The sequence below is a fragment of the Drosophila grimshawi genome, unplaced genomic scaffold (genome assembly GCF_018153295.1).
Source record: "Drosophila grimshawi isolate 15287-2541.00 unplaced genomic scaffold, ASM1815329v1 contig_311, whole genome shotgun sequence".
Classification (NCBI taxonomy): domain Eukaryota; kingdom Metazoa; phylum Arthropoda; class Insecta; order Diptera; family Drosophilidae; genus Drosophila; species Drosophila grimshawi.
Genome location: NW_025063098.1, coordinates 23,235,628 through 23,248,745, shown reverse-complemented (window position 1 = coordinate 23,248,745; position 13,118 = coordinate 23,235,628). Strand labels below are relative to the sequence as shown.

General features: G+C 40.8%; 4 protein-coding genes across 5 annotated transcripts; 2 read left to right on the top strand and 2 right to left on the bottom strand.

Annotated features, from left to right (window-relative positions):
• The first annotated feature begins 96 nt into the window (after positions 1-96).
• LOC6568384 (E3 UFM1-protein ligase 1 homolog) lies at positions 97-3,300 on the top strand. Its single transcript, XM_001994680.2, has 6 exons — positions 97-299; positions 374-1,374; positions 1,541-2,012; positions 2,077-2,387; positions 2,480-2,827; positions 2,895-3,300. Exons 1-6 carry the CDS (start codon positions 223-225, stop codon positions 3,035-3,037), a joined length of 2,352 nt encoding a protein of 783 aa, XP_001994716.1. The 5' UTR covers positions 97-222; the 3' UTR covers positions 3,038-3,300.
• LOC6568385 (PAX3- and PAX7-binding protein 1) lies at positions 3,208-7,821 on the bottom strand. Of its 2 annotated transcripts, XM_001994681.3 has the most exons (9): positions 7,483-7,816; positions 7,073-7,416; positions 6,188-6,422; positions 5,949-6,131; positions 5,125-5,793; positions 4,514-5,062; positions 4,254-4,446; positions 3,867-4,190; positions 3,208-3,794 (listed from the first exon to the last, which is right to left on the bottom strand). In XM_001994681.3, the coding sequence occupies exons 1-9, from the start codon at positions 7,748-7,750 to the stop codon at positions 3,743-3,745; spliced, it is 2,817 nt and encodes a 938-aa protein (XP_001994717.1). In that variant the 5' UTR covers positions 7,751-7,816; the 3' UTR covers positions 3,208-3,742. The 2 variants fall into 2 exon arrangements, with proteins under 2 accessions (XP_001994717.1, XP_032596275.1); XM_032740384.2 differs by lacking the exons at positions 3,208-3,794; positions 3,867-4,190; positions 4,254-4,446; ... (1 more) ...; positions 5,125-5,793; positions 5,949-6,131 and having other exon boundaries at positions 6,308-6,422; positions 7,068-7,416; positions 7,483-7,821.
• A 457-nt stretch (positions 7,822-8,278) lies between these two features.
• Positions 8,279-12,249, top strand: LOC6568386 (arrestin domain-containing protein 17). Its single transcript, XM_001994682.3, has 4 exons — positions 8,279-8,511; positions 9,352-9,507; positions 9,570-10,367; positions 10,439-12,249. The coding sequence occupies exons 1-4, from the start codon at positions 8,397-8,399 to the stop codon at positions 10,591-10,593; spliced, it is 1,224 nt and encodes a 407-aa protein (XP_001994718.1). The 5' UTR covers positions 8,279-8,396; the 3' UTR covers positions 10,594-12,249.
• On the bottom strand, positions 11,289-12,622 carry LOC122322542. The gene is made up of 2 exons (XM_043215252.1): positions 12,514-12,622; positions 11,289-12,459 (listed from the first exon to the last, which is right to left on the bottom strand). The coding sequence occupies exon 2, from the start codon at positions 12,436-12,438 to the stop codon at positions 11,401-11,403; it is 1,038 nt and encodes a 345-aa protein (XP_043071187.1). The 5' UTR covers positions 12,439-12,459; positions 12,514-12,622; the 3' UTR covers positions 11,289-11,400.
• Positions 12,623-13,118: the final 496 nt, after the last annotated feature.

The following is a 13,118-nucleotide window of genomic DNA, read 5'->3' as shown; positions in this document are numbered from 1 at the left end:
ATTAATTTTGTAACAAAAGAATTTAGCCTCATAAATTCAAGGTTTATCTTGTTTACTGCTCGTTCTTGGTAATCGATATAGTGGCAGCACTGCTCAAAATCAGTCAGCTGATGTCTAACAAATTATCGATGATTGAGCGACAGTAATTCACATTTGTTGACGCGTCACATTTCTGATTGGGATTAAATTGAACATAATCGAATTAATTAAAATAAAATAAATATGAGCAGCGACTGGGATGAGATTAAACGCTTGGCCGCCGATTTCCAAAAGGCGCAGCTGACATCCACGTTGCAAAAGTGAGTACATAGCTGTTAATAATGTTGATTAAACAGCTGTCTCAAATAATTAACGGCTTCCATTTTTCTCAAAGGCTCTCTGAACGGAATTGCATTGAAATCGTTACTCTGTTGCTGGAGAAGCAACTGCTGGATGTGGTTTTCACCAACGATGGCAAAGAGTATATTACCCCCGAGCATTTGGAGCGCGAAATCCAAGATGAGCTGTATGCCAACGGGGGGCGAGCGAATCTGGTGGAGGTCAGCAAAACATTGAATGTGGATCTGTCGAGGATTGAGAAGCTGGCGGAACGTATTGCAGCTGATGATCCGCAGATACATCTAATGCTGGGGCAGCTCATCGATGAGGAGTACATCACGCACATTGCGCAGGAGATAAATGAGAAATTGTCGCAACGTGGCGAAATTTCCATTTCCGACCTGACGTCACAATTTGATTTGCCGTCGGACTTTCTGCAGCACCAGGTGGTGGAGAAGCATTTGGGCAAGCTGATCAAGGGACGGCAGGATGCCAGCAATCCACGCGTCTTCTTCACCCAGGCCTACATTCAGCGCTGCAAGGCGAAAATCCGTGGTGCTCTGGCGGCCATCACGAAACCGACTAATGTGTCCGTCATCTTGCAGCAGATAAGTGTGCAAGAGAAGATCTTTCACTCGCTGCTGGACGAAATTAATCCGGCTGGACATGTGACCTCCAAGCAGGCGAACGCTCAATATGTGCCACACATCTATGCCAAGACTCAGGCCGATTGGGTGAACTCCTTCTACAAGCAGAATAGCTTCCTGGAATACGATGCCATTAACAAGCTGGGCATCTCTGATGCCAAGTCATACATACGTAAACAGTTTCCCAACGAGGAGTTCCTCTTCCTCAAGCGTGTTGCGTTGGGCGCTCGTCTCATCGAACTGACTGTGGTGGCATCGTTAAATGAGTGCAGTGCCACTAAACAATATCTAGACTTATCTACTATTCTACCATCCAATTTGTCGGAGGAGGACATTGAGGAGGCCTTCAACGCTGTCATGGCTCAAAAACACTGCAATCCTAGTCAGTTTGTGTATCTGGAGAGCATAGGTAAATGATTTATTTATATAAAAGATTGTAATTATTTTATATACCTTGTGTAACAGGCTGAGGGAAATAATTCCAATCTACTAATCTCAATCCATTTATCTGTTTGAGAGTTCCCATCTTTGATTCCAAATGAGGTGGCATAAATACTCACAAGCCTCTGCTGTAGTCTTTTCCCAGGCATATCTCACACAATTGGTGCAACCCTGTCAGGAAATGGCTCAGTCACTGGCCAAAACAGCCATCGACAATGGAGTCTATCAGCAATATATTGTAGAGAAAACTCTCGCGCAGAAGGCTGGCAACACTCTGGGCACCACGCACGATGCTGACGAGGACAGCAAGCTGGACAAACGGGACGAGCGACGCAAAAAGGCTACCTCTGGCAAAGCGGGTGGCGGTTCTCAGGGACGCGAAACGAAAACGAAGTCAACCAAGAAGCATCAACGCGGCCGTGCGGCCCACAATCATGACAGCGATGATGAGGAGGACGCAGTGCAGCAGTCTGCCAACAGCTCGCGGAAATCCGTAAAATCGCTGGAGCTGGTTAAAATTTCGGACATTACAAATCTAATCAAAGGCACGCTAGAAGAGGAGGGACTAGAGCATCTGGCCAAACCCGTTGCGTCGCTCTACTTAAAGTAAATTGTTTATTAATTCAGATCATAAAACTCTTATCTCATTGATTTTGCTCTCCAACTAAAGCCAATTAAATCAGATGGCGCTGGCTAAGGCCCAGGAGCTGTATGAGGCAGCGCCTCAAACGAATCGGCGACAAACGCATGCTGCGATTCAAGAGCGCGTGAACACGCTGCTCGTGGACATCCGTCTGTACGAGAAGGGTCTGAAGTTGTTCAATGGCGATACACAAACGCAGCTGGTCAAATATCTGCTAAAATCCCTGGGCAATGACATTTGCAACGAACTCACGCTTTATGTGGCAGCCGAGTGCAGTCTGATGGTGAAGTCCACGAATCTGAATGTCGATCAACGCGTCAAACTGGTGCAAGAGTGCGGTAAGTCCTGCCCATCCTCTCCAGATATGCATTTAATAATCCATATGTATATATATGGATATATTAAATATATCTGTTAAATCCCTTAACAGATGCACAATATCGCAACGCGTTACTGGAACAAAACAAGGCCCTGAACAAAAGCATCGAGGAGTTTGAGGTGGCCACGGAGGCAGTGCTCAAAGCCTGCAGCATGATTATCAAGAAGGTTGACAAGAAAAAGGATCGCCAACTGATTGTCGGCCACAAGGAGAAGCTGCTGCAACAGCTGCTGGAGTGCCAGGAGCCGGCGCTCTTACTTCATCTGGCGGCTCTGATACTCTTCACGACCATCACTGGCTGCATCCTACATGCATCGGGCAAATTTGTGTCTTCCATATTGCAGCATATTCGTAGCACGCTAAATGAACCGCAAAATGCGCTTCTCCTGCGTTATCATGGTATGATTGTAGCACTTTAAAACGTTAAAGTATATTGTTAACTAAATTTATATGTATATTTGCGTAGATCTTGTGTTGCAAGTGCTGCAGCAAACATCACCTGATAGCGCCGAATCCAAGTCTGTCAACGAACAACTGCAAGCGCTGCAAGGCGAAGTTATGGATCTGGCCCAAAACTATTCACGTGCCTCCGTCTCCAAGGCTGACTAAGCTACACTTAAGCAACAGTTGAGCTTCCAAATAACACTAAAAACTGTTTTGATTAAGATGTTAATATTTGAGATTTGAAAACAGTCCAGCTAAGCGCTCTCTTTAAGCTCACTTTTAAATTGGTTATGGTCTGCACTAAAAGTAAAAGTAAAATATAAATATATTCTGGAATTGTTAATGTATTCTGTACATAATTTAAAAAATTGTTTTTATTATTGCTATGCACGCAAGTCTCCTAATTACAATCAATAAAGTTATATAAAAGAGTGTCTGAATTTGTATCACTTTTTAGATATAGGTTTTCAAGTATGTAGTACTTATCTACGAAAGACGATCGAAACAGGATTGTGTCCCCATCGAGACGAGTAATATTAAAGACTAAAGACGCTTTTTAAATTGCATTTCGGTTGTCTTCGCTTTCGATCAACAAACAAATCAAATAATCAAAATATTACAATTATCATAGGCGAAGTATATACAGTATTCGTTTTTAGATTTATAAAGACATATTCTCGAATAGTTTTTGACAGCATTTTGAGCAACGATTTATGGAACACCCAATTATTAAGGACTTTAGTTATTGCTAATTTAACCATCGGGAGAGTATTTGATTGTTGTTGATATTTCAAAAGCAGAAACCCATCATTGAGCTACGATTAAATTGTGTTAAAGATTTGTTTGGTATTTTTGTAGGTTCTTCGCACTTTATAAGCTATGTAGTCTTTGTAGTATCTGCTTGGCCTTGTCACAGGATTGCCTATGGAAAGAAATATGTATATATATATATGAATGTAATTTCGATTTTAAAATCCTCGTTTTATATACGTACATAAATAGTGGATTGTTTGCATCGCAGTTTTCCAGTGTTTGACGAATGTAACTAATAAATAGCTCAAGGTTCTTCAACGTGTCACTGTTGGGCAGCAACCAAACTGTTGGCAGGGTATTTACAATAATATAGGCCTTATTTATTGCATCATTTGGCGTGCAGACGCGCATGGCCAGCAGCAAATAGCGATTAAGCAGCGCTCCAATGGCCAGCTCCCTCAGCGGCTTATCCGCCAGAATACCCTGCCAACTGAGAAAATTGCGAAATAGTTTCAGACCACTGCAAAACTGACGCTGGAAGAACGAGCCTTTGGCTTCCTGCACCCTAAAGTACACAAAACAACTCTGTTATTATCAATGTCGTTGCAAATGATTGACTTTTACTTACTGCTTGGGAAAGATGGGTATAAACACATCATTTTCGAGAGCGAGACGCATTCGTTCCAAAATGGACTCAAAGAGCTTTTTCAATTGCTTGTTGCTGCTGTTGAGTGGAAATTCGCGACCCAAGCGATTGATGAAACCCACCAGACGCAACGTTTGTGTGGTGGATAGTGGATCCCAGCATTCTGTGACCAAGGCTGAAAGTAAGTAATAACAATATGGAATGAACATAAAGTTGCTTTAAATATATCAAAGTCAACTTACCGTTTACTTTGGGCAGCACAATTTTTTCCATAAGCGAGGGCACCAGATTAAAATCGGGATCCTGTTTCAGGCGATCCACGGTCTCATCTGGCTGACAGGCATACAACATGCACGCTTGATACCAGTGCATTGTCTCAATGTCTGTGTACTCCTCGAGCAGCGGGGACCAGAGCAACAGCTCGTGACGCACCAGCGGTGCCAACAGTTTGGGCAGACAGAGGCTAACAAACGCATCCTGATAAGAGCTCATATCCGTTTTGCGCCAGGCATAGAATTTCACAAGTATTAGATCAACTTTGCAAAAATCATCAGTGACATCATCGAAAGCCTCCGCTGCTTGGGTTTCGATTAGCCCCGTGGACGCCAGGCACTGCTCCTGCTGCTGATCGGCAATCTCATCGTCACTGGACATGCCATCCAAATGGGAGGCAAGCATATCGTTGCGTTCACGCTCGCAGCGTCGACGCGTTCGACGACCTTCACGCTCGGCGGCACGACGTACTTGCTCCTCGTATTCCGGGGTTCGACGTACTGCAGCTGACACGGGCTCTGTTAAATGACAGCAAATATGAATACAAATAAATAATTGTTTAGAGCTTTAGTTGACTTACTTGACGCCTCGGACATTTCTTTGGCCTGATCGCGAACATCCTGCCGCCGCCGATTCACCAGATAACGCTGATTCTTGCCATATAGCTGCATGGTACGCTTCTCCAGCTCATTGATGAGCGGCGACTTGGCGGCCAGGCAATCGACCAAATCGTTGACATAACACTTGACCTCCTGATAGAATTTGTACTTGGCTGCCGCTGTGGGCGCATTCTGTTGACACTCAAACTGCTTCAATTTCAGTGACTTCAACTCGGCTGCAATGCGCGCAATCCTGGAATTGTGTTCCTCGTTCCGCTCCCGCAGTTCTGTGAGACGCGCCAAAATGCCAGCGCGCATCTCCTGCGGCGTGCGCAATGACGTCGGCTTGGCCTTCTCCTTTTTAGGCTTGACGTAGCTCGAGCGCAGCACGGATGCCATTGCGCTGTTTTTGTCAATGGCGGCAGTCTTGGCATACGCCTGCTCCAGCAGCGTTGCCGTTGAGGGCGGCGCCTGTCGCTCAAGATCTTCCAGTTGCATGGCGCCCTCGCCGTTGACCGCTGCCGGTTTGATCATGAAGCGGGAGAGCACAGTTTCATGCTGAGCATGCACCAGTTGGGCGCCCGTAACGCCCTTGCGTATCTGCTGATTCTCCCACTCGTGCATCTCGCGATCGGAATCTTCCTCGGTTACTAAAGTGCAAAATTCAAATTCAAAATATTAGTCAAATTTCCAACAACCAAAACTGAAGTGCTACAAAAATGTGACGTGCAGTTGCCGTCTGTCTGGTCTGGGACATACACACAACGTAATAGCTATTTAGCTAGACAACTATATTACTACATACAATCATTCTCAACGGCATAGAACTGTTCGCGACGCTCTTCACGCTCCTTGCGACCCGTTATGTCGCTCATATCCACGCGCTCCTCATCGTCCGATTGATCGCCCTCGACATCTTCACGCGCCAATCGCGTGCTCAGCTTGGGCATCTCCTTGGGCTCTTCAACGGGTATATAATCACCAGCGCCTGTAAAATATACATTTTCTAAGATTTGCCTTGGATTAACTAAGCTGTGGTCTTACCTTGTTCTCTTGCCCGCTGTCTGCGTTTGCGTGCCGCGTGTATCATGGCGGCATCTGGTATGGAACCGCTTTCAAGCATTTGCTTCAAGTGTTCGGGCTTTGAGAAACGATGCCGCGTCTTATCGTTGTCCCCATCATCCAACTGGTCCTCGTCGCTCATGTCATCGCGACCAACGCAGAGCGCGGCACGACCATTTAAAACCACTTCAGGAGTCTCCGAGTTCTTGACCACAAGCTGGTTTTGGGAGCAAGAGTAAAACAAATATTATTGTACGAATTTTTAAGCGGATTAAAGACATTTAGATACATATTGTACACAGTCCAAGATAAACACTGACTTTTGCATGAAATTCAATATTCATGTTTACAAATTTCACTTTTGTGCATTTGAATTAAATTGATTGCCAAATGAGAGTCAGCTCTGAAAGAGTAGTGCTCCAATATATAAGCAAGTTTAAATTATATTTTAAAGAATTATGATTTCTCAATCGTGTTCATCTTGAGCTGTGTACTAGCTTTAGAAAGGCAACGTGCATTGATCAGTTACAAAGCATTTAATAATAATAAGAAAGAAGAAAAATAAATAAAAAATTAACACCTATATGAACCTCCAACGTATTTACAAAAAATTGTTATAATATTTAGTTTCGGAAAAGGATGTATCTTGTGGCTGGTTGCATTGTTTCTGAAGCAATTTGTGTACGAATATCGCCAATTTTGGAAGCTAAACCATTAAGCCAAAGACATATCCAAGATTATTTTTCCCATTGGAAATTAAGACAGCTCCATATTGTTTTAATATTTTTGTAGGTAAATCGTAATATATGCTTGTTTTTTTAATTTTTTTTTTTTTTTGTAGAAAAAATTGAATAATAATAACCTTACCACAAAGTCGTCTGTGCGTATTTCGGTTTGGATCATATGATTATCACACTTTTTACTTTTACTCTGTACGCTCGCATTGTCGCTTGCTATCGACGCACATTTCATATATCTACTAGAATTGGCAGCAGCAGCGCCAGGAGCATTCGCACTGGACGACTCTAAATGCTGCGTAGTTGTTGTTGTACTACCATTCTCATAGGTGCCCGGTTGTCCGGTGGGAATGGTGCCCGTTGCATGATCCGATCGCTCCTCGCGCTTCTTCTTGCGTCGCTCCTTGTCCAGCATTCGCATAACTTTCTTGCTGTGCGAAGATTTGCGCACTTGAAACACCTCACCATCGTCCTCTGCTCAAAACGAATCGACTCGAATTAATTAATCAATATCCTCAATCTAATGCAATTCACACTCACCGTCGTCGGCAAAACTTAGTAGGGCTTTTGACTTGTGCTGCACAGCGCCAGGAGCAGCGCCAGGGGCTCCGCTTTCATCGGTTTGTCGTATCGTTTTCTTGATTTTATCTTTATCACGTTTGCCGGACATGGATATTATGGGCGGGGGTGGTGGAGGCGTTACCAACATGTCCCCATCGATGTCCATTGAGGAGGTGTCGTCGTCCTCGTCTGCATTGCTGGAGAAGACGCGCCGCTGTATTTTCTTGGGCTTGCGAAAGAGCGACATTTGCTACACTTGCTTGCCTAATAAGTTTATCGTAAATGACAATAGTTAACAATAACTAAAGGACAAATATAGCACACAAAACGTTCTCGCAAAAAAAATAGTCTTCTTTGCTTTTCTAGTCGATATCACCGGTTCGATATAAATGAAACTAATCGAATGTCGGAAAGAGTTGAAATCGCACCTATCGATAGATTTCTCATTTACTTAATAGACATAGTTAGGATATTCCCACAAACTGAGTAAAAGAGACGAAGCTATCGCAATACAAAGAAATCAATTGCGTATTGTTGATGACATTTAATAATACATACTAATATTTAATGAGTAAATAATTTAGACTCACTTATGCAGCTGTACAGCAGATTTGCTGGTAACTTATAATAAATATCAACTGGATTATATTGCAGTGTTCCCAACAAAAGCGTGATTAACAGTTTAAAAATATTTGTTATATGAAGTGCCACAAAGTAACGAAAAAGTATTTATTTTTATTATGAACTATACAAACGACAATAAATGAGCCAGTTCATAGGTGCGGCATACTGAGTCGTTCGATCGAACAAAGCTCTTGTGTTGGGCTTGGCAGAATTTTGTTAGTCTAAACAAGGTTTACTTATTTGTACGTTACAATAATACAAAAACAACAATGGGTCTCAAAGGTTGCGAAGTGTTATTGGACAATCCATGGAATACGTACTACGCTGGACAAACTGTCAATGGACAAGTCAACTTCACCTTTGACTCGACAAAAAAAGTACGAGGTAAGAGTTAAATTATATATATAAAAAATATATATTATATACATATATTTAATTGAGCTCGCATTACTCATAAAAGTGACGGCATCTACCAAGAGCAAGGCTAGTGATTTTCTATATTAAATATAGATATATTTTCATATAGTTTTTGAGACAGCGGCTTCTCTAACATTCCCCTAATAATCTCTCGGCAATAGCCGGTCTCGTTATTTATATGCGCATATTATTTTTGGATGAATCTGGTTTTATTCTGTTTGTTTATTGTTTTTCTTAAGGTATGGCCCGCATTAAATAGAACATGATATTAAAGGCAAACATTTAATAATGTCGAAAACGTTTTAAACTTAATTTTCCCTAATTATTAGCCATAATTAGCAATTCAAGTTGGATTGAGGTCAAATTCATTGCTACGCAACAGTGGCATGATGCTGCTGACGATGATGTCACCACTACGGCAGTAGTCATAGAGAGGGACAGACTTGAAGTAGCTGGTTATTTATAGCCTTTTGGCGAGAGACATGCAGAATGTGAACGACACTAAATTCTTAACAAAAAAATCAAAAACAAAAATACCTCACAACTTTTTAGTTCAATAATGCTACATTCCACGGCAATCAATTCTTATTTCAATCTTGGAATAACTTTATTTACTTAATTAAGCCATAAGCTTGTTGATATTCTTCCATTTGTTTTTAATCAGCGTTACTTATTTTTCTCGTCATTGTCTGGAGGAGTAACATAATTTAATCTTTTTTTTGCCTTATGTCCACCAAGATCGACATATCTTTGGTTGGTTCTCGAAAGTTTGCCGACACACATTTACTTATTAATCCTTATTTGCAGGCATTATCATTCGATTCTTGGGGGAAGCCAACACAGAGTGGACCGAGGAGAAAAATGTAACAACGAGCGAAAACAAGACTGAAACAGAGACCACGAATCTGACGGGACATGAGGAGTACTTTAAAATACAATATTATTTGCTGGGCGGCAAAAACAGTAAGCAATGAATTTCGCACAATCTCAGTCAATTGCTGACTGTTATTTATCTTTATTTATAGGCCCAGAAACCGAACTGCCTGCAGGCACTCACACTTATCCGTTTACATGCGCTCTGCCGCAAAATTTGCCATCCTCGTTTGAGGGTGAATTCGGACATGTGCGGTATACCATTAAAGTAACGCTTGATAGACCATGGAAATTTGATCAAAATATGAAAATGGCATTTACTGTTATTGCGCCAGTCGACTTGAATCTCAATCCGCGTGTAAAGGAACCGTCTAAGCTCGATTTGGAAAAATCATTTTGTTGCTTTTGCTGCCGCTCTGGTCCGTTGGCCGTCATCACAAGCATACCACAAACTGGCTACGTTTCGGGTCAAATGTTGCCCATCACCTGCGAGGTGGACAATGCCAGCAATGTGAATCTGACCTCTGTTAAATTTGAGCTGCGCAAACTCGTCACGTTCCGTACGAATCAGCCGCGCAGTGAGAAGCGCGAGGCAAAAGTGATAATTGCCCAGCTGAGCGTTGGACCCGTTGAGGCCGGACAATCGAATTCGTATAGGCAGCAAATTACAATACCTGCTCTGCCCCCAACCAATTTACTCAATTGCGGCATCATTTCTTTGGACTATGACTTGCACGTGGAGTGCGTTGTTAGTGGACCACATAGTAATCTCACCGGTAAAGTGCCAATTACACTTGGCACAATACCACTGGCTTCCGTACAGCCACTGTCAGATGACCCATCGCTGGCTCCAACACAGCCGGTTAGTCCAGTCAGTCCACGTGGCGGTGGTGGTGCTCTCGGCTGGAATGTTGCAGATAGTGCTGGCGGTGCACTTTATCCAAATATACGTGAGCTAAAATGCAATGCCTGTTATTTGATGACACCTATTTACTAAAACTACTTCCTGCTTTACTTACAGTGCCACCGGAGTTTGTGGAAACAGAATACCGTGCACCAATCAAAACCAAAGGCGACGACTCGGACCATACACAAATCATTGGGGGCAACACGTTTGCTCCGCGTTATCCAACCTTTCAGTTCAACAACGCTTCAGCCCCAGCAATGAGTCCCTAATTCAATCTTAGAATAACTTTAAATCCAAGTGTGCTTCAAATTTGTTTGATTCGTTTTCGCTATTCGTTGTTTATATTGCGGTTATATTATTTTTGCATATATTTGCAAGCTTTCCGTCCAAAAGGAAGCATAAACATATTCGCCAGCACAAAAATATCAATTCAATTTTGTAATCTCAATTCTGTAAGCCCCATATACTTATGTATGTGTGTGTTTGCCTTTGCGTTAGCTATATAGCACAAATGAAAAACAAAAATAATCTCGTGATAAAATATATACAGCATTGTATCTAAAATAAAATCTCATTTTAATTTTTGCATTGCTCCTCTTTTCTTCAAGCATCGTAATCTTGACTTTTAGTAATAATCACTTCAGTTGCCCTTACACTTTTGACGTCATTTATAATGAGTCTTGGCATGGATGGATTGACGAAGCAGATTTCATTTAATACATGGTTATCTGTAAATATATGCAATTTTTTTTTTCTTTTAATAAAGTTGTATTTATATTTTTTCAGTCTCAGTTTGTAACTGCGTATATGATTTAGAAGTCCAATGATACAATTTTTTGGGAAATGCGAAATGAAATAAATAAATAATAATGACATATATATACTTTATAGGCTTGTCAGCATCAATATGATACACAGTGATGGGAAATTATAATATCCTCTCAATTACCAAAACACATGTGAATTTCCTGCATTTGATTGATTTTATTAATTATGTTTAAAATTGTTCGATTTGGTTCTCATTTTGGAATTTTATGTCGATTTCTTGATTCATCTGCACTTGTATTTAAGCCTGTTCAGTCTGATTTTTTGTTGTGAGTGCTTTTATATTTCTCGGACTCAATCCTTCGTTCCTTACGTATAGCATTTGCACCTAGTCCTCGCTTAGGCAAATCCGGCGAAATATAAACATCTCCTCCTAACTCTTTTCTACTAGATTTATTAACTTTACGTCTATTATTGTGCGGTTTTTCAGAGCTACGGGCGTTGTAGGAGGTGGAGATGCCTCTACGACCCTTAAGAATTTCGTAGAGATATTCGGTGAAATTCGATGGTTTTGGGTATACTCTCTTACGTTTTATTGCCTCACGTCTGCTATCACTATTGTTATTTTTCCTTTTGGGCCATTCATCTTCAATCGATTTATTTTCAGTTTGATCTTGATTACTTATCATCAGTGGTGTTTCACTTGCAACTCGTTTGTCTCCTTCTGAAGTCGAATTATAAAGGATACCATTTTTTATATTTTTTGGAGACGATGTTGATGAATGATTTAGCTGCGCTATGACTTCGTTATTAAGTCTAACCGACGCTTGTCTTATCTGGCTTAAGATTTTACTTGCAAATTGATCTTCACCATCCAAAGTGGAATTATTAATGTCACGGACTGTTGAATTGTCTTTGTATTTGATTTGGCTTAAGGGACCTCCGTTTTCTTTCGCTTCGGTATTGGAACTCTCCACTTTCGCTTGTTGTTGACTAGTTGCTGGTATATTTTCATCTCTTAATACACAATTAGTTGGTAAGTAATCTTGAGAATTGTACATTTTATCGCACTCAAGCCTTTCGGCATACCATTCTTTGCATAGCTTTGTTAGTGCTTTTTCCATTTTTTTTAGTCTTTTAAGCTTAGCCATTTTTTGATGCCGATCTTCCTCAATATTTCCGGAATAATCTCCTTTGTTTTTTAAATTAGCCCGTTTGTTCTCATTTCCTTGCAAACGCAATTCTGGGTTGTTTTTGGTAATCGCCATCTCTTGAACTTTAAGTTTACCTTCTGAAATGGATTTGGTTTCATTTTGGTCAGATATGCGTTTCTCGCTTGAGAAATTCATTTTTGCGGAATGGAAATCTGTCTAAGCAATCGTGGGTATTTTCATAAATTTAAAAATCAATTAATTCATACTTACGTCCCTTTTTTATACTCAATGCGATCACTTGTTTGCAGAAACTACATGCTCCTAAATAGGCTTGTTTGTTCCAGCTTAAAGCATTTTGAGCAAACATTTTTAGACTAATCTAGTTTTTACAGATGATTTAGAATTGTGGCCCCGAAAAAAGTTGAATAAAATATAAACTTTACTTCATAGCTAAACAAGTTCGAAATGACAATAATTTTCTAGCATACCATATGAATACAGCCATAATCCTAATAAATTTGTCCGATTTTTATGCCATTGAGTTATTTATAAATGGATGTGTACCCACTCTTTAAATTTGATTACATGCTATTGAACATGTCGGGTTCGACAAACTTGTGTTTGTACCTGGATATTCAATGTATTACTAGATAGATTTCGCCTCCAAAAGTAAAGCCTGTTGATTTATTTATTGGCAATTTATTAAAATTGACTTGACTAGCTTGAAATTTTTTTGTAATATGTTTCAGTCGATTTATATATATTCCTTAGCATTTTAATTTCATCCAGACTGGATACCAAATTGTGCTTTGAGTGGACTTTGACTTATGTGCACAAATTCTTTGATGAGACATGAGATTTTTTGATTCTGGAAA